Source organism: Budorcas taxicolor, chromosome 25 (assembly GCF_023091745.1).
Source record: "Budorcas taxicolor isolate Tak-1 chromosome 25, Takin1.1, whole genome shotgun sequence".
NCBI lineage: Eukaryota > Metazoa > Chordata > Mammalia > Artiodactyla > Bovidae > Budorcas > Budorcas taxicolor.
The window spans coordinates 12,211,842-12,233,247 of NC_068934.1; the positions used below are offsets into that span (position 1 = coordinate 12,211,842).

At 39.5% G+C, this 21,406-nt stretch overlaps 1 protein-coding gene across 2 annotated transcripts in view; it reads left to right on the forward strand.

Moving 5' to 3' along the window:
• The window catches only part of DLG2 (discs large MAGUK scaffold protein 2), a 1,427,480-nt gene that overhangs the window by 807,250 nt on the left and 598,824 nt on the right, over positions 1–21,406 (forward strand). For both annotated transcript variants that reach the window (XM_052662441.1, XM_052662442.1), the window contains 2 exons: positions 15,206–15,350; positions 18,873–19,011. In XM_052662441.1, the coding sequence (XP_052518401.1) occupies positions 15,206–15,350; positions 18,873–19,011 (284 nt within the window). The remainder of the gene's footprint in view (positions 1–15,205; positions 15,351–18,872; positions 19,012–21,406) is intronic.

A 21,406-nucleotide genomic window follows, 5' to 3' on the forward strand; every position in this document is an offset into this window, starting at 1 on the left:
ATCCTGATTCCGGCTTGTGATTCATCCAGCCTGGCATTTCTCATGGTGTTCAGCCTTGTCGTGCTCCTTTCCCACTTTGGAACCAGTCCATTCCTCCATGTCCGATTCCGACTGTTGCTTCTTAACCTGCACAGGTTTCTCAGGAGGAGGGGAAGATGGTCTTGTATTCCCATGTCTTTAAGAATTTTCCAGTTTGTTGTGATCGACACAAGGGCTTTAGCATAGTCAGTGAAGCAAAAGTAGATGCTTTTCTGGGATTCCTTTTCTTTCTTTATGATGCAGTGAATGTTGGCAATTTGATCTCTGGTTCCTCTGCCTTTTCTAAACCCAGCTTGTACTTGTGGAAGTTCTCGGTTCACATACTCTTGAAGCCTGGCTTGAAGGACTTTGAACGCTACTTTGCTAGCATGTGAAATGAGTGCAGTTGTGTGGTGGTTTGAACATTTCTTCAGTTCAGTTCAGTTCAGTTGCTCAGTCATGTCCGACTCTCTGCGACCCCATGAATCGCAGCACGCCAGGCCTCCCTGTCCATCACCAACTCCTGGAGTTCACTCAGACTCACGTCCATCGAGTCAGTGATGCCATCCAGCCATCTCATCCTCTGTCGTCCCCTTCTCCTCCTGCCCCAATCCCTCCCAGCATCAGAGTCTTTTCCAGTGAGTCAACTCTTCTCATGAGGTGGCCAAAGTACTGGAGTTTCAGCTTTTGCATCATTCCTTCCAAAGAACACTCAGGGCTGATCTCCTTCAGAATGGACTGGTTGGATCTCCTTGCAGTCCAAGGGACTTTCATGAGTCTTGTCCAACACCACAGTTCAAAAGCATGAATTCTTCGCCGTTCAGCCTTCTTCACGGTCCAACTCTCACATCCATACATGACTACTGGAAAACCCATAGCCTTGACTAGGCGGACCTTTGTTGGCAAAGTAATGTCTCTGCTTTTGAATATGCTATCTAGGCTGGTCATAACTTTCCTTCCAAGGAGTAAGCGTCTTTTAATTTCAGGGCTGCAGTCACCATCTGCAGTGATTTTGGAGCCTCAAAAAATAAAGTCTGACACCGTTTCCACTGTTTCCCCATCTATTTGCCATGAAATGATGGGACCAGATGCCGTGATCTTCGTTTTCTGAATGTTGAGCTTTAAGCCAACTTTTTCACTCTCCTCTTTCACTTTCATCAGGAGGGTTTTAGCTCCTCTTCACTTTCTGCCATAAAGGTGCTGTCATCTGCATATCTGAGGTTATTGATATTTCTCCCGGCAATCTTGATTCCAGCTTGTTCTTCTGCCAGCCCAGCGTTTCTCATGATGTACTCTGCATACAAGTTAAATAAGCAGGGTGACAATATACAGCCTTGAGGTACTCCTTTTCCTATTTGGAACCAGTCTGTTGTTCCATGTCCAGTTCTAACTGTTGCTTCCTGACCTGCATATAGGTTTCTCGAGAGGCAGGTCAGGTGGTCTGGTATTCCCATCTCTTGAAGAATTTTCCACAGAACATTCTTCAGCATTGCCTTTCTTTGGGATTGAAATGAAAACTGATCTTTTCCAGTCGTGTGGCCACTGCTGTTTTCCAAATTTGCTGATATATTGAGTATAGCACTGTAACAGAATCATATTTTAGGACTTGAAATACCTCAGCTGGAGTTCTATCACTTCCACTAGCTTTGTTCATAGTAATGCTTCCTATGGCCCACTTGACTTTGCACGCCAAGATGTCAGGCTCTAGGTGAGTGACCACACCATTATGGTTATCCAGATCATTAAGAACTTTTTTGTATGGTTCTCTGTGTTTTCCTGCCACCTCTTCTTAATATCTTCTGCTTCTGTTAGGTCCATACCATTTCTGTCTTTTATCATGCACATCCTTGCATGAAATGTTCCCTTGATCTCTCCAATTTTCTTGAAAAGATCTCTATTCTTTTCCATTCTATTGTTTTCTTCTGCTTCTTTGAATCATTCATTTAAGAAGGCCTTCTTACATCTCCTTGCTCTTCTCTGGAACTCTGCATTCAGAGTTCCTTTCCTTTTCTTTTCTCCTTTGCTTTTTACTTCTCTTCTTCTCTCAGCTATGTGTAAGCCCTCCTCAGACAACCATTTTGCCTTTTTGCATTTCTTTTTCTTGGGGATTGTCTTGATCCATGCCTCCTGATATGAACCTCCATCCATAGTTCTTCAGGCACTCTGTCTATCAGATCTCATCTCTTGAATCTGTTTCTCACTTCCACTGTATAATCATAAGGGATTTATTTAGGTCATACCTGAATGGCCTGGTGGTTTCCCCTACTGTATTCAATTTAAGTCTGAATTTTGCAATAAAGAGTTCATGATCTGAGCCACAATCAGGTCCCAGTCTTGTTTTTGCTGACTGTATAGAGCTTCTCCATCTTTGGCTGCAAAGAATATAATCAACCTGATTTTGGTGTTGACCATCTGGTGATGTCCATGTGTAGAGTCTTCTCCTGCTGTTGTAGGAGGGTGTTTGCTATGACTGGTGTGTTCTCTTGAGAAAACTCGATTAGCCTTTGCCTTGCTTCATTTTGTACACCAAGGCCGAACTTACCTGTTACTCCAGGTATCTCTTGACTTCCTACTTTTGCATTCCAATCCCCTATGATGAAAAGGACATCTTTTTTTTGGTGTTAGTTCTAGATCTTGTAGGTCTTCATAGAACCGTTCAACTTCAGTTTCTTTGGCATCAGTGGTTGAGGCATAATCTTGGATCTGTGATGTTGAATACTTTGCTTTGGAAATGAACCGAGATCATTCTGTCATATTTAAGATTGTACCCAATTTTAGACTCTTTTTTGTTGACTTTGAGGGCTACTCCATTTCATCTAAAGTATTCTTGCCCATAGTAGCAGATATAATAGCCATCTGGATTAAATTCCCCGCTTCCTGTCCGTTTTGGTTCACTGATTCCTAAAATGGTGATGTTCACTCTTGCCACCTCCTGCTTGACGACTTCCAGTTTACCTTGATTCATGGACCTAACATTCCAGGTTCCTATGCAATACTGTTCTTTACAGCATCGGACTTGACTTTCACCACCAGACACATCCGCAAGTGAGCGTCTTTTCCTCTTTGTCTCAGCCCCTTCATTCTTTCTGGAGCTATTAGTAATTGCCCTCTGCTTTTCCCAAGGAGTGTACTGGATACCTTCTGACCAGTGGGGCTCATTTTCTGGTGTCATATCTTTTCACCTTTTCATACTGTTCATGGCGTTCTTGTGGCAAAAATACTGGAGTAGTTTGCCATTCCCTCCCACAGTGTGTCATAGGTAGTGATTGATTTGACCTTTGGCTCATTGTTCTATAACAATTTGGATTTAGATAACTCTTCTGGATCACTTCTTGTATTTCTTCAACTGCTGCTATTACAATGTCATGCTGGAAGTGTGCTGATATCTTGAAGCTCTATTTTAATTTTTAGCTTTATATTCAAATTCTTAAAAATAATTTTTAAAAAACCCCTCAAAGTCTACATAATTCTGTCAAAGGATTTTCTAGGCACCAAGCTATTTTCCCATTATCATTTTGTTGAGATTCATTGTAGATACAATGATTTCCAAAATAGCTGTGACATAATCCTTAACTGTTTTGAATATTAAAGCATAGGCTTAAAAAAAATGAACCTTCAACAATAATAGGTCTCTCTCCTCTTACATAAGTAAAACCTAATTAGTAGTTCCAAGGCAACTGCCAAGCTGAATCTGGAAATGAAAGAAAATGATTCATTTTATAAAATTCTGAAAGAAAAATGACCATGAGAGAGAGCATACAGAAAAAAAAAAAAAATCACAGAAACCTCCCCAAAAGATGAATTATCTTGCTTCAACCAAAGTATTTATTAATTCTCTTCTTACGTCACTCCTATCCACCTCTTCTTCCCTTTACAACCCTGTATTTATATCTTCTTTCTCTTTCTTCTCTCCTAATCTTCCCCCAAGGAAATGTGAATAATTTAGATTTTGTGATTTACCAGCTGTACCACAATGTTTTTCTCTAAATAGATATTCTTTTTTTCTAAAACAATTTGTGCCACTCCCTTCTCTCGTTTCTTAGGAAAAATTCATTCATAGTTCTGTAAGTAAACTGACCTAAAGTGAAACTCCATTAATTTCTTTAGACTTCTGTGGCTAGATCCCCCTAATTCAGGAAGTTTTCCAACATCTACCCTGCTGTAAGAGCATGATCTTCCGGTGGAGGTGGGGAGATCGTGAGTAATAATCCTTTCAGTTCTTCAGCTGCAAATTGGGTACGTTTTCCCCTAAGTATTTCTTGTATCTCAGAACTGAAAGGTTTCTGTCTTATATGTTGTCTTTTTCCAACTCTCATTTGCTGCATCAGAATACCACAGAAACACAACTCTGTGAAGTAGTGCCTCACCTCTGCTAGAACTCTCTAAGGACGGAGAACCATCATTTTCCTTAAAATAAAATCAAAATGTGTTTCCCAATCCATCTCTGTTTATTCAGTCTTCCTCCCTTGGAAACTCAGTGGTGAATGCTAATTCCTCCTCCACATTTGTTTGAAAAGTTATGCCTTGCCCGTTCTCCACGTCTCCATCTTTTAAGATGTTTTGTGCTTTTCCTGTCACTCGTGCAGTAAATTTGGCCGTACATCCATTTATCTTCTGCAAAGATTACCCTTTCAACAAAACCTCTTTTGATTCTTTATAATATTATTTTTCCACTTTAAAAAAGGCAGGATTATTGCATCTGACTTCTATATTTATTTCCTGTCACCTTTGCAGTAAGCCCCGTAGTGTTTTAAATAAAGTGACCTTAACATCAGACCTCTCTGATGTTTCATGGGTCACCCAGATGCATAGTATATATTCTCCTTATCAAAATAGCAGCTTTTTAAATTTCCCCTGCTAGTTGGCATTTAGTACCATTCACTATAATTTTATTTTGTTTCTTTTTCAGTAATTTTTTCAAATGCCCGTGACATCTGATTTTAATGGATTGTACCAGTAGATTACTGTTGTAATCTTGGACTGAATAGATTACCTGTTGGCCTTGAACTTTTTGGAACAGATGGTCGGATGTTAACGGTGTTGATAAGTTTCCAATTCTTTCATTTATTTTTACACAGTGGTTTTTAATCAGCCCTGCCATGGTGATACAGAGAACCACACATGTAACAGAAATGTGATCTTCTTCATCCTTTTTTACATAATACCAGAAACTTTGAATCTGTTGTTGTTCAGTTGCTAAGTCATATCCAATTCTTTGCAACCCCATGGACTGCAGCACGCCAGGCTTCCCTGTCTATCACCAACTCCTGCAGCTTGCTAAACCCATGTTCATTGAGTTGGTGATACGATCCAACCGTCTTATCCTCTGTCACACCCTTTTCCTGCCTTCAATCTTTCCCAATATCAGGGTATTTTCCAGTGAGTTGGCTCTTCACATCAGGTGGCCAGTGTATTGGAGCTCAATGTTGGAGCCTAGTGGTAAAGAACCTGCTGCCAAAGTCAGAGATGTAAAAGACCCAGGTTTGATCCCTGGGTTGGGACGATCCTCTGGAGTAGGAAATGGCAACCCACTGCAGCATTCTTGCATGGAGAATCCTGTGGACAGAGGAGCCCAGTGGCTACAGTCCACGGGATCGCAAAGAGTTGGACACAACTGAAGCAACTTAGCACACGCAACACACACACACTCGGGTTGTCTCACTGTCTTCTCTACAGCAGCCGTTAATCAGTAAAGCCACTTGTCACATCGTGGTTTGAAATTTATATTCAGTTCAGTTCAGTTCAGTGGCTCAGTCATGTCCGACTTTCTGTGACTCCGTGAATCACAGCACACCAGGCTTCCTTGCCCATCACCGACTCCTTCTGTAAGATTTTCTTGACATTTGAAGAAAAAACTGTCAGTAAGAGAACTTTTGCATCTTTTACAGAAAGAAGGTCTGTTTCATTTGCTTAAAGGGAAGCTGGTAGACAAGAGGAAAGGTAAATGAGGCAGTGAAATAATAAAGAAAAGCAATGGACTCAAAGATAAGATCACTAGATTGAAGTCCCAGGCAGCCAGCATTGACTCTATCTAATTAATTTTGGGCAAGTCACATCCATGTTTGGTTACCTTAGATAAGTGTTACCCAAGTATGTTTTAAAATACTAGTCTCGGGCCTGTGTCACATGAAAAGGGTCTACAGGACTTCCCTGGTCCTGTAGATGGGTCCACTGGTTAAGATTCTGCCTGCCAATGCAGGAGACACAAGTTTGAACCCTGGTCTGGGAAGATTCCACGTGCCACCAGGCTACTAAGCATGGGTCTAGGACACACGGGCTTCATAGTTGTGATGGAGCCCATTGCCCTAGAGCCTGTATTCCACAACAAAAGAATCCACTGCCGTGAGAAGCCCTTGGACCACTGGTGGAGAGTAGCCGCTACTTGCTGCAGCTAGAGAAAGCCCGCATGCGTCTGCGAAGACCCAGCACAGCCATAAGTAAATAAGTAAAATTTAAGAAAATCGTTAAAAAGAAAAGGATCTATAGTCAAATGAGTCAACTGGTATCTCACCTGTCTTGTAGATTCTCAACAAACGTCAGCATGTTTAGGAGTCTATGAAGTCTTCTAGTCAAGGAACTAATTTAACTTTGATTAGTACCATAGCTTTCAACTATATTCTATTATGAAACCTTTCTTTTTTTTTTTTAAGGAACACTTATGAGACACCCTAGTTTTTAGTGGAGTCACTCTGGGATGTGCTGTGTGTGAGCATCTCTTGTTTTTATTCCAAAATCTACATCATATGGTGAGAACATAAACAGATTTAAGGAGGATGAGTAGAAACAGTTTCCTATTCTGAATGAGTATTCATTGTGAGGACCCAGTATCACTTTGTTTCACCCAAACATCAATAAGAAAATCATCTTGAAGGCCATGCAGGTATGTAGAGATTATCTGAATAATGAAAAGGACTGCGAAGCACTTGGTTTAGGCCCACCTTAGATAAGAGCTGGAGCTGTCACTGCCTCTGCACAGAGTTCTTTCCTCCTACCAAGACACCATTCCTCTTTAAGAAAGATCTTCCACCCCCAGCACCTCCTGACTCCAACACGTGAGAGATGGATAGGGCAGTCACTGCTGGTCTTCTTTCTGGAAGAGAAAGTTGGACCTCAAAGATGCAAACAGATTCTCAATATTATTTAACAAATAAATCGCGAGATTAGATTCAGACCCAGATAGCAATTTTCTAAAACCACAGTCCTTTCAGCAGTTTACTCAACCCCTCTGGTTCTCAATCTTGGTTATATGTTTGAATCTCATGGTAAGCTCTTGAATGCTATGCATGCCCAGGCCTCAGTCAACCCTGAATAATCAAACCAGAAATCTCTGGGGTAGGAGCCATGCCTCATTTCTTTTTTTTTTTTTAAAGTTTTCTAAATGAGTCTGTTAATCATGTGTGGCCAGGTTAAGAACCACAGTCCCGCCTTAACTTAATCCCATCCTATGCAGCTCTGCTGCTCAACTGCTTCTCCTGAGGGTGATTTCTGAGATCTAGCTGGTTTAGCATCATTTAGCAATTTCCAGTAACGGGTTGAAAGACATTTAGAAATAGTTTACCCTTCAGAATCTGTCTCCTGTAGTTAGCTTACCTTCTGAAACACTAAGAAAAAAAAAAATCTGGATAATTATTTCCTGGTTGTTGTTTTCATTGTTAAGTCATTAAGCCGTACCCAGCTCTTTTGTGATCTCATGGATTGTAGCCCACCAGGTTCCTCTGTCCATGGAATTTCTCAGGCAAGTATCCTGGAGTGGGTTGCCATCCCCTTCTCCAGGGGATCTTCCCAACCCAGGGATCAAACCCATGGTTTCCTGCATGAGCAGGCAGGTTCTTTACCACTGAGCCACCAGGGAAGCATTATTTCTTGGACTCCCGTGTATTTTCTCTCAAGTGCATTCAAACTACAACATAATGCAAATACAATGGTATATTTTATTTAAGGGTTAAAGGTTTAACATAAAGAGCTTTTATATAAACGAGTAAAACCTTCCATTATATTATTTCTTTCTTATATTCAGTTTAATAACCCTGTTAATAAAACTTGCTCTAGTCATCATATATTGGTAGCGACTACAGAGGAGTAGTTTTAAAATTCTTTTAACAACACACCCCACAGTAAAACACAAAAAGTTCCCTCTAGTATATGTATATTTCTCTATAAATGCATTCATATGTTGTTATGGTAACATATTATCCACATTTTAAACCATACACACACAAAAGAAAATGCGGTAGGAAATGGCACCCCATTTCAGTATTGTCTGAAAAATCCTGTGGACAGAGGAGCCTGGTGAGCTGCAGTCCTTGGGGTCGCAAGAGTCAGACATGACTTAGCTACTGAACATGCACAAAAAGATAGGTGAAGATCAATGTGATAAACATTAATAAAAATTTTAATATTTCTTCCTGCACCCAGCGGATTGCCCTGCAGTCCCTATCATGCTATTCATTTGCTGACTGCTGCCACAGAGAAAGCTGGAGTCAATCATAACATCACTGACACTTGCTCTCTCTGTGTCTATGGAATAAAAGGTTAAGAAATACATCAATGATTAATGAAGGAGGAAGAAATCCACACTGTTGAAGCTTTGATTATGTCCCTCATAAGCTGATATGACCTGGCACTCATGTTTTGTCCCAGTCTTTCATTCTTATGTCCCATGCCTGACACACAGTGAGTGTCCAATAAAATGACCTTCATTCTTTATCCTCTCCTCTCTGAGTCAGCCCACAAATGTAAAATAGAAGCACAACACAAATGCCTCATTCTCCCTTAAAACAGGCAATTTTTATTACTTTTACTTTTATATGCCACATTATTTTTTCAAACTTATTTAGTGAATATTTCAATATTTATTAAGTACCTCGATTTACAGTATATCAGCTGAGGGAATACAAAGATGAAAACAATCTAATCTTTGCCCTTGAGAAGGTCAGTCTTCAAGATGGATAGAGGCACTGCAGGAGTCAGTGTTTTATAAGATCATTTTCATAGAAAGAACCTTGAACAGGAAAAAACTGTTTCCAACATTAGGATCAACAGAAGTACCATGTCTGATTATGAAGTTTGATTGTTATTCATATGCTGCTTTATATTATAGTGTCTTTTCAGGTTCATGGTATCCTTTAATTCTCAAAAACACAAGTAAATCAATCAATATTACCCTGTTTTACAGAGAAGAAAATTAATATTTAGTAAACATGTTGTTGTTCAGTCCTGAGTCACGTCCAACTCTTTGCAACCCCATGGATTGCAGTATGCCAGGCTTCCCTGTCCTTCACCATCTCCCGGAGTTTGCTCAGATTCATGACCATTGAGTCAGTGATGCTATCTAAACATCTGATCCTCTGCCACCCTCTTCTCCTTTTGCTTTCAATCTTTACCAGCATCAAAGCCTTTTCCAATGAATCGGGTTTTTGCATCAGGTGGCCAGGGTATTGGAGCTTCGGCTTCAGCACCAGTCCTTATAGTGAATATTCATGGTTGAGTTCCTTTAGGATTGACTGGTTTGATCTCTTTGCTGTCCAAAGGACTCTTAGGAGTCTTTTCCAGCACCACAATTCAAAAGCATCAATTCTTTGGCACTCAGTTCTCTTTATGGTCCAACTCTCACATCCGTATATGACTAGAAGAAAATTAATACTCAGTAAATATGTTAACTACAAAATTCATAAAACTAGAAACTGATAGCAGATCAGAGTCTACATTCAAAATTACTCTCATTATACCAGGTTGCCTTCATTTTTAAAGACCTAGGTTTTAAATATGGCTATTATTTCTTATAAATCTAACTAGTCACTGGGTGTGATAAATCAACTTCCTTCTTTCCCATTCCCATTTTCTGTTACTCATCAGATCATATTATGTGTGTTTCATAAAGAGGCTACTGCACTTAGTTTCCTCTCCCTTATTTAAGGTTTTAGTTCTTGTTCATTTTAATAATGAACCATCCATCCTTAGAAAAAAGTGAACGTCACTAATTCTCTCTGTCTTCCATGGAATATTTTGGTATTTTTTCCCTTTCCATCCCTCAGTCATCTTTGACTCTTTGTAACCCCATGGACTATACAGTGCATGGAATTCTCCAGCCCAGAATACTGGAGTGGGTAGCCTTTTCCTTCCCAGGGGATCTTTCCAACCCAGGGATCGAACCCAGGTCTGCATTGCAGGCAGATTCTTTACCAACTGAGCTATCAGGAAAGCCCCCCAAAAGTGAAAGTCACTCAGTCCTGTCTGACTCTTTGCAACCCAGGCCGAAATTCTCCAGGCCAGAATACTGGAGTGGGTTGCCATTCCCTTCTTCAGGGGGTCTTCCGCACCGCAGGCGGATTCTTTACCAGCTGAGCCTAGAATTTGTAATTTTTTTTACAGTGTTTCTAGAGTCTCACATTTCCTTGTCCTGTGTCTTAGTGCAACTTTTATGTCGCTAATACTCCCAGTTTGTCTCACCACGTTGCTATTCCTGAATGAATATGGAAAGGTCAGTGTCTTGCCATCTGTATGTAGCTCATTTCTCCTATCACACCTTCTCATGCCCCCACACCTCCCACCTTTGTACCATCACATGTGTATTTGCTGACACTTATTTGAATTCCCACAACACTTGCCATCTTCCTTTCTTACAGGTCTCCGGGCACCTCTTTTCTCCAGCCTCCTTTGTCAGCATCATGCTCCTGCTTCCATTTGCGAGAATGAGTCACCTCACCTCCAATCTCTCTGTCTTGGCCTCGGTCCTCTGTCCTATTGAAATACACAGCCAGCCTGCACACGTGTCCCTTCTATGTTGCACACCCCATGGAAACACTTCATTCAAATGCACATGATTTTTTTTTTCTGAAACCAGGCCAGTTGCTCAGTGTTCACCATGATAGGCAGATACTTGATGCAAAAAAAAAAAAAGGAAAAAAAACAATGAAAAACAATGACAAGAGCACCCAGCCAATCAGTAAAATGTCCCTTCTCTCTGTGTACAATCAGCTCCAGCTGTAGGCCCTTTATCTTGAGAGTTCAGAGGATAATACACACATATAATTAACCCAAATAAACCCACTGTCGTGAAAAACATTTTGAAGACTTCAGCACAAAAGAGCATTTTTTGGGTCCAGATCCTGTACTATTCTGAATTTTTTAAAAGACCGCACAGAAGCCTCATCAACAGTACTCTAATTAAACTCATCAGTTCGCAGATGTTTACAGGAAAATGCTCAGCGAAAAATTTCACCAAGAATTCCTGTTTCCTGAGGAGAGAGATGGATGATGACAATAGTAACAGGAGCTAACAATAATGAGCACTTTAATGAGCCTGCCACTTTACGTGGGCCAGTATATTGAAATCAGCAACCCATTTGAGGCAGTGATTCTTCTCATACCTATTATACAGATGCCAAAACTGAGGCTAAGTAGGTTAAACAAATTTTTCAAAGTCAGCTAGGTAGTGTCAGGACCACAACAAGTCCTGGTTTGTGTGGCTCAAAAGCATGTGCTCTTAACCACTACATTCTTTTGCCAGTATCACACCACCTCTCCTGTGATGGAAATCAGTGTAGATTTTCCAATACTTCACAGTCAGCAAAGAGAGTCTGACTGAAGTACTACTGTTTTAAATGACCAGTATTTCCCCCAATATCCTCTCTTTCCTCACTCCTCACTTCCAACCTCTCCTCAGCTTCTGTTTTCTGCCCTAAAGATTTTTTCCTGGTGGTCTGAGAGTCTGTTAAGGCAGTCATTCTCAGAAAACACACTTAAAGATAACATTTTCTAGCTTGTTTCAAGGCTCAACATAAGGATGGAGGAAGTGCAATTTAATAAGTGCTGGCCACATCTCTTTTTCACTGATAATCTAATGAGCTATGTGCTTTCTGTATCCTGGGGAAAGAGACAGTGAGCCCCTGTCAGAAACAGAGCTTTTGCACCACTTGTAATCTAATCCAGTTGGTTTCTGGCCTTTAGGGTCTTTATCCATTGGCTCCTCTCTGTTTATGGCAATAAATTCTTCCCCTCTTCTCTTTTTTCAATATAGGTATTTCTAGGGTACATGGTCACAGTATTCAGAGCTACCTTAGGCAACCATCTTTTAAGACAAGACACTTCTATACATTTTAAACCATTATATATGAGCATATTGTATATGAGCTCATATATATGAGCATTATTTGTAAATATTAATTATCTAGGTATAAGTGGTAGTCCTTAAAAAAATAGTGATTGGTCAAACATGTAAAAAGGTTTTGAAGAAACAGATATATCAAGCAACTTTCCATTTTATTTATTTTTGACTTTGTCAGCGTACTTGGCTGATGCAATATGTTGTCATCACTGGATTCAGCAAGAAGGGTAATGATTGCTCAGGCTTTTATAACACTTAGGCATTCACATTACTTCTATATGCAAACTTAGAAAGAGACTCTGCTCTCCCAAAGGAAGAAAGAATAGATAATGTAAGTTCTAGGAACCAAATCTCAAGGGCTGTCTCATTTTCGTCTTTTCAGCAGGACTGTAATCCAACTGATAACTTTGCCGCTTGGGGGCTGTGTGACCTCTCTGTTGCTGTGTTAACCTCTTCAGATATTAGTTTTTTCCCAGAGTAGGTCTAGTTATTAATGTCTACCTCATGGAGCTATACTGGAGTGGGTAGCCATTCCCTTCTCCAGTGTATCTTCCAGACCTAGGGATTGAACCCAGGTCTCTTGCATTGCAGGCAGATTCTTTACCATCTGAACCAGCAGGGAAGCCCCATGGAGCTATAACCAGGATAAATTGTGTAACTTACGTCAAAATATGTACATAGTATTTCCAAGATATATGACATACAGGTGTTAAATAAATGTTAGCTCTTATTACTATCATTTTTGCTATTTGTCTGAAGGCTGCCATTATCCACTGTGTTTACCATGCCTATAGTCCTATAACATTCCCACTCTGCATGGGTCTAGTTTTCTATCCATTCATTTCATAAACAGCCATGTTCTAGTAGAGTGTGAGTCTCGTGGGAGTGGGGACTGTGTCCATCTGAAAGAAGCAATAGGGATGAATGGTGAAGAGTCTCTGGAACCAAACCATCTGGCTTTGATTTCTGCCTCTACTACGATTAGGTCAATGACTTTGGGCAAGTTTTTTTTAACCACTCGGAGACATGCTTTTCTTATCTGTAAAATGGAAGTAATTATGATGGCTAGTCCATAGGCTATTGAGAGATTTGATTGTGTTAATATATATAAAATAATTTCAAACAATGCCTGACATGAAATAAGGCATTGTAAGTGTCTGCTGTAATTATGATTATCATTCTTATTGTTTTATCACTATATCTCTAACATGTAGAACAGTGACTGACACGTAATAGGTAAGTAACAAACATTTGATCAATGAATCAACAAGTGCTAGACATTGGAAGTACAAAAAGAGTTAAGAGAATGTTACTTCTCTAGAAGAGAACAGGGGAGACATACTGCTTAATGGAGAGCTCACAGCAGTCAGGCTCAATTCCATTCTGTTCCAGTGTCCCTGACCTGGCTGCACCACCAAGGATTAAGTGGCACGTGGAATTTATGCAACAACATGAAGCAAAACTAAAAAGCAATGCTACAAGGTGTTAAATGACTGAAGTGTTGATTAGATACTACAGAGAATATGTAGGAATCCAAGCTATTTTATTTATTTATGTTTATATTACATTGATTTGAATTACACCTCATTTCAGCAGAAACCAACTAAAGAATTGCTACATATAAAGAAAAATAGGAGTCAAGTAAGGATAACCTAGGTATTTAAAATATTGCCTCAATATTTGAAAACCATTTAAGAGAAGGTGCCTCAGAGACCCACTGTAAGCCACCGCCATGAAGGAATAATTGTGCTGGTATCACAGGCTTTTCTCTCCAATAGAGAGAAGTGGCTGTTAAAGCCAACGGCAACAAGGTACTCTTGAACTTGTTCATTTGAAAAGCTCTATGTTCCAACATTAGTGCTCTTTCCTTAGAAAACAGACTCATGTTAAATGACATTTTGATGGGAACAATTTTTAAAGTGAGAAAAGCCAAGCCCAGTGAAGCTGTGGGAAGACAGGGCTCTGATATATCTGCAGTATAAGAGGAAACTGGCTCATGTTTCCATAGGGCACTTTGGAAATAGGTACCAGAGGCCTTGGGATTCCCTGGTGGCTCAGACAGTAAAATATCCGCCTGTAATGCGAGAGACCTGGCTTCAATCCCTGAGTTGGGAAGATTCCCTGGAGGAGGGCATGGCAACCCACTCTAGTATTCTTGCCTGGAGAATCTCCATGGACAAAGGAGTCTGGTTGGGCTACAGTCCATGAGGTCGCAAAGAGTCAGACATGACTGAGCGGCTAAGCATGCACCCGAGGCTTTATCATATTCATTTAATTTGGCCCAGTGTTCATTTGTATGATTTATCCTGAAGACATCATCAGAATGGTGCACAAATATAGAAAACAGTTTATTGCAACACCATTTGAAATAAACTAAATGTGCTTTAGAGATTAGTTAAATCATTGTGTTAAGGCACAGTGATTTATAAGAAACAAAACTAATCTTGTTGAAATACATACATGATAGAGGCAAATGGTCGCTTGAAGTTGAAAAGCACATTCCAAAACAATGTGTGTAATATGGTCACAATCATTCAAAGATATATGTCCATATAAGAAGATTATGGATAATTTTTATTTTCATCTGTTGTTTTTGTTTTCTTCCATGAATGTATATTGCTTTTGTAATCACAGTCACTATAGCATAAGGGAAGGAAATGGCAACCCACTCCAGTATTCTTGCCTGGAGAATCCCATGGACAGAGGAGCTTGGTGGGCTACAGTCCACAGGTCGCAAAGAGTCGGACACGACTGAGCGACTTCACTTTCACTATAGCATAAGAAAGACATTTGACCTCTTTGTTCCGTTTTCCACAAGAGTATTCTGATTTCTAATATAATATATTGCGTCCTGGTAGGAAAAGGCAGAAACAACCTTATTTTTTAGTATTTTACCTTACCTGCTTTGGCTAATGCCGTTAATCCATCTCTTCTGTCAAAGTTCAATATAGACACTGGACTGTAATAATTATGATTTATTCTTTGCTTAAGCTCATAATTTTGTATATCTTCTTGCTTGGATAGTTCTGGCTAATCCCCTGCATAGATTTGGCTCTAACAATGAATTTTTCCCACTTTCAGGTAAACAACTACAGTTTAGAAGAAGTAACACACGAGGAGGCGGTAGCAATATTGAAGAACACATCAGATGTGGTTTATCTAAAAGTTGGCAAACCCACCACCATTTATATGACTGATCCTTATGGCCCACCTGATATTACGCACTGTAAGTACCAGGCTTAGAGTCATCTTTGAACAGCAGGCCGGGTTTTCAAAATTGGAATTCTATAAAACTTGGCAAGATCTTCTGCTTACACCTTCACTCTTGTTTAGCCTGTGGAAATACCACAGAGGGATCTTGTACTTCACTTGTCTTGGGGGCCTTAGCTGATGAGTTGGCAGGTTCACCATTAGAGAAAGGCTTAATAATGTATGTTATGGACAGTGTGATTACGACAACATAAGAGCAACACATTTTTTTTTAACTGGAGTATAGTTTACATACCATGTTGTATTCATTTCTGCTGTACAGCAAAATGATTCAGTTGTTCATATATATATATACTTTTTCATATTCTTTTCCATTATGGTTTATCACAAAATATTGAATATAATTCCTTGTGCTATACAGTGGAAACATGTTGCTTGTCCATTCTATATTTTTTTTCTTTTTTTTTTTTCATTCTATATTTAATAGTTTGCATCTGCTAATCCCAGACTCTCTATCTATCCTTCCCTAACCCCCACTTCCCCTTGGTAACCACAAGTCTCTTCTCTATATCTGTGAGTCTTTCTATTTCATCGATAGGTTCATATCTTCAGTTCCCCATATAAATGGTATCGTGTGGTATTTGTCTTTCTTTTTCTGACTTAACTTCACTTTGTATGGTAATCTCTAGGTGCATCCTGGTTGCTGCAAATGGCATTATTTCATTCTTTTTCATTGCTGAGTAGTATTCCAAGGGGTAACGTGTTTTTAAAATTTTTTGATTAGCGTAACCATTTATTGGAGCTTAATTGCAGCTTTACAATGTTGCATTCGTTTCTGCTGCACAGCAAAGCACATCAACTGTACGTACACATATAGCCACTCTTTTGCAGATTCCCTTCCCGTTCAGGGCATTGAGTAGAGTTTCCTATGCTCTACAGTAGGTTTTCATTAGTTTTCATAGGTTATTCATTTTAGAAAAGTTTAAATATACTTATTTTTTAATTGAAGGATAATTGCTTAACAGAATTGTGTTGGTCTCTGCCAAACAACAGCATGAATCAGCCATAGGTGTAGCTGTGTCCCCTCCCTCTTGAACCTCCCTCCCGCCTCCTACCCCATGCCACCTCTCTAGGTTGTTAGAGCCCCAGTTTGAATTCCCTAAGCCATATAGCAAATTGCCATTGGCTATCAGTTTTGCATATGTTAATATAAAGTTCCATGTTACTCTCCATCCACCCCACCCTCTCCTTCCTTCCCCCCATCTCCGTGTCCACAAGTCTGTTCTCTATGTCTGTGTCTCCATTGCTGCCAAGGGCCAACACGTTTTTAAAGGCTATTTCTCAAGCCCCTAAAGCACAATAGCTCTCAGGCCATAATAGTCTCTCTTCCTAGTTCAAATCTATATAGTAACAGAGTGGAAAAGAAGGAGACTGGCAAAATAAACTGGGGAGAACACTGTTCTTCTTCTTGGGGAAGAGGATCTTGCCCACAAATGGTGAAATCATGCTCCTTAATCGCTATCCTTATAGTTCTAACCTTTATCAGAATTTGATATATTGGCAAGGATGCCAGATAAAATTTTCAGTCACTAAGACAGTGGAGACGGGCTGGAGGTGGGGGCTTCTCGAGCAACAACAAACAATGAGATGCTGCGCTCGATCCTCACAATGTCCATTTCTACATAAGCCCCATGGTTTCCCCTCTTCTTAATAGGTAACAAGAAGATTGTCTCTCTGGGGACTAGATTTGGAAGCAATTCATTTTTTCTGATGTGAGTTAAAGGGACAGTTTTGGCCGCATCAGTAAAAGTGCTCATTCTGAAATCTTGAGCAACCAGTTGTGAGACTGAGAACTCAGAATGTCTTCAGGTCCTGTTATTAATTAGTACTATGCTCTTAAGCAAGTCGTTTAACCTCTTTTATTTATTTATTTAGTTAGTTAGTTAGTTAGTTTTTTATTTTTTTAATTTTAAAATCTTTAATTCTTACATGTGTTCCCAAACATGAACCCCCCTCCCACCTCCCTCCCCATAACATCTCTGTGGGTCATCCCCATGCACCAGCCCCAAGCATGCTGTATCCTGTGTCAGACATAGACTGGCGATTCAATTCTTACATGATAGTATACATGATAGATTAGATTTGGATGTTTCTCTTGAGGGAAACTTAAATGTTGAATGATTTTGTTACCTGCCCATTACGTTGGCTATTGGTTTTCTTAATGACTGTAAAATGACTTCCCTCAGAATATATCTTTTTGTCAAGCAAGCAGTAAGATGAGATCAGACTTACCTTAGCATATTGAAGAGTTTTAACTTTCAGAGTTTATCAAGCCAAATGAAGAAAAATCAGTCTTGAGGCTCTGTGAGCTTCTTCTTGATGGGCACATAGGACATTTCTTCTTTCTGTCAGAAGAAAAAAGGAAAAAACAAAATTTGCTATTCAATTCAAGAAATATATAGAGTAATTTCAGTACATGCAAAATACCTTATAAGGTAATATGTGAGATCCACAGGAGATACAGTCCTGGCCTTCATTGAAAGGAAGGTTAATTCAGGTATAGAAGTAACAGCAGGATCTGGCAAACTGAGAGGGGATGTATATGCCATGAGAGAGGTAAAAAGAAATGTCCTTTGGGCACTCAGAGGAAAAGGATATCTCCTGTCTTTGGAAGAGCAGAAAAATCTTTATGCAGAAGGTAGAGTTTGAATTGTATCTTGAAAAAAATGGATAAGATTTCAGTATCAGAGATGGGAGAAGAGACAGAAGTTTTAGGTAGCTGGTAAAGTGGAGCAAAAATACAGGTCTTAGGAAGAACAGGCTTTATTTAGGGACCATAGGAGATGTATAAGAGGGGGATATCAAAATGAGTCAGTCTTCCAAGAATGATAAAAGGGAAAGTTTATATTCGGTACACTAATAGCAATGGAGAGTGTGTAAGCCAGAGAACGTCGTGATCAGACCTGCATTTTTCAGTGTATAAAATGGATCTGGGGAGAGAGTAGGGGCAGGAGACCCAATTAGCTTTTTAGTCACCCAAAAGGGGGATGAATTAGGGTGGAGGAACAGAAAAGAAAGGCCAGAGTTCTTAGCTTTTCTGGGATGGGAGAATAGTGTATTTAGGGATTAAAGTCTTATACAGTAACTTGCTCCAAGAGCCTTCTGCTTTTGATGGTTTGACATTAACTATGTGAAAAGAATGTGAGCCCTGCAATTAGAAAGCTAACATTTTTATTTCAATAGAACATTAATCATTGTTCTGAAAAAATGTGAGTGCGGGATCTCTCCTCCCGTTTTTCTCTTCACCTAATTATATGAACTGGTCTTACAGATAAAACTGTTATTATATCTTTCCAATCCTAAAGGTCATCATGTGCTTGTACATATTAAATGTAAACAAACAGCAACTCCCATCTCTTGAAGGATCACAGAATTCTTAGCATGTAGCACAGCCTTTCTATTTTTAACAGGACTGTAGCATGACACATTGAATCACCCACATAACAGATTTCTTTTTTTTTTTTTTTTCACTCCTTAGCTTATTCTCCACCGATGGAAAACCATCTTCTCTCTGGCAACAATGGCACTTTAGAATATAAAACCTCCCTGCCGCCCATCTCTCCAGGAAGGTACTCACCAATTCCAAAGCACATGCTTGTTGAAGACGATTATACCAGGTCAGATATGTTTGTTGGTTAATTGGGTTTGCAATCTTTATCAGGAAAGAACTGCATTTTCCTAACATGGTAGCTGTTGCTTCTCAGCTCTATTCAAGCTTATTATAGTCTCACCTGAAGTGGAAACCTGCCAAGACTTACAAGCATGTGTCATTGTCCTCTGTTGGAAGCAAAAACCACAAATCCTTCATGGAGAAATTGTAATGTACACACATCCATCACTTTGCAACTTACAGCACTTTTTGATATCTAACATCATTGAGGTTTAGAGCTGTACTGTAAGATAGGTATTATTACTCAAAGAGAGAAAATGGTGCTGAGGTTTGAAAAGAAGGAAGGAGCATACCAGTGTTACATATCTGGTAAGTAGAAGAGTCAGAACTGAAAAACTGTTAGTTTGTTTGCTTTTATTCTAAATTCCATGTTGTTGCCACCATTGGCCACACACAATTCAATGAACTTGGGGAGTCAGTCAATCCTCCCTTGAGTGCAGTAACTTCAGGTAGAAAGGGAAGGAGTGCAATTAACTCCAAATGGTTTGAATTTAATATATCTCATTAATCTCAAAGGGGAACAAGATAGGATTTTAGGGCAGAGCAAGAGAACCACATGGCTTACCCCACAAAATAAAACTAAATTTAGCTGGCATGCTTCTGAAAAAGTCAGATCTGATGCTTTAGAGAAGACCAGCTCAGTATACTTCATGGTCCAGTCAGGATTCAATAAATTTTGGATGATGAATGAATGAATGAATGCGTGTATGAATAATAGGAAATGTACATTTTTTTTTCTTTTTTATTTTGAAGTGTTTTTGTTCCAAAGTAATGTATGCTCATTGCATTTGGTAAGGTAATGCAAAGATGTTCAAGAAACAAAAAGTTCCCTCAAATCCGCTGAGCTTCCCAGTGTGGCACTGTGGCCTGAACCTGTCATACGTTGCCTGATGTCGTACAAACATGTGCAAATCATACTCAGGTGTAGGTGGAGTCTGACATTGTTTTTAACAAAATAAGTTTGTATTTTACACATGGCTCTGCAATTTGCTTTTTTTTTGCTTTAAGAAATACTTTTACCCAAAATGAGTTTGCCTATAGAAATATATACTTTTTTCCCTGGAAGTGTTTGTGTGTAAAAGCGATAGAGATGGGTCCTTTAGTTTTGTATTCTGCCTGTCTACTGAAGTCATTTGTCAGCCTTTAAAAACATTGAGGAGACTTCCTGCTGCGTAACTTTCCTCTCTGGTGCCTGTGTATGCTTTGGTCTTTTCATTCCTTTGCCATTTCCTTTTAAATGATTAAGCATTTTCCATTTATTTTGCAATTTCAGGTTTGCTGAAGTAGCTTGTTACATCTTTAGCCAAGGAATGGAATGTTTAGATGCTGCAAATGTACATCTGTGGTTTAAATCAAATATAAACCTCTTCCTATGCTGAAATGTCTAATCTCTATGCTCTTAATTAAAATGAGGGCTGCCGCAAAGATAATCCTCATGGTTCTTTAAAGACTGTATAAATACAGGCACCTTTATTCACCAGAGCAGTAATCTATTTGCTCTCATCCTATCACTAATATTTGATAGGATTTTAATTTGAAAATGCCATTTATCTTACTAGGCCCCATAGTGAATTAAAATTTATTAAACCCCATTCATAATCCAGGACCTTTGCTTGCTCATTTACTTAAACTATCCTTTTAATCCTCTCTGAAACACAGAAAGAGGGACTGTCATCCCCATTTTAGAGATGCAGAAATTGAAGCTCAAAGAGGTTAGGGAACTTTCTTGGGATCATACAGCTTTTAAGTAGGAAAACTGGGTGCCTTGCCCTCTTTAAAGTTCTAGCTAGGAGGAAACACGTTAACTTTCTCCTTATTTTAAAAATGAAAAGCAAGTTGTGTGAAACTGTTTTCATCATAGAAACATGTGGCTTGAAAGAGACCGGAGAGACAGTCAAGAATCTGCCTGCAGTGCAGGAGACCAGGATTCGATCCCTGGGTCAGGAAGATCCCCTGGAGAATGGAATGGCTACCCACTCCAGTATTCTTGCCTGGAGAATTCCATGGACAGAGGAGCCTGGCAGGCTGCAATTTATTGGGTCACAAAGAGTTGGATACGACTGAGTGACTAACACATGCATACACACACACACACACACACACACACACACACTCTTTATAATAATACTCAGTCTGTCAATTCACATGGAATATTTTAGATAGTATGAGAGAAAGAGATTTCATTTTTTTTCTACAGTGATACACCCTAGTATCTTACTTCTTGCCTGCCTCCTCCTTTGTTCTCTGTCAGGACAATCCCATAGTTTACATAAAATCTTCCGAATGGCTGGTACCCGCAAAACTGGTGAAATAAATTGTATTACTTCACACACACACACACA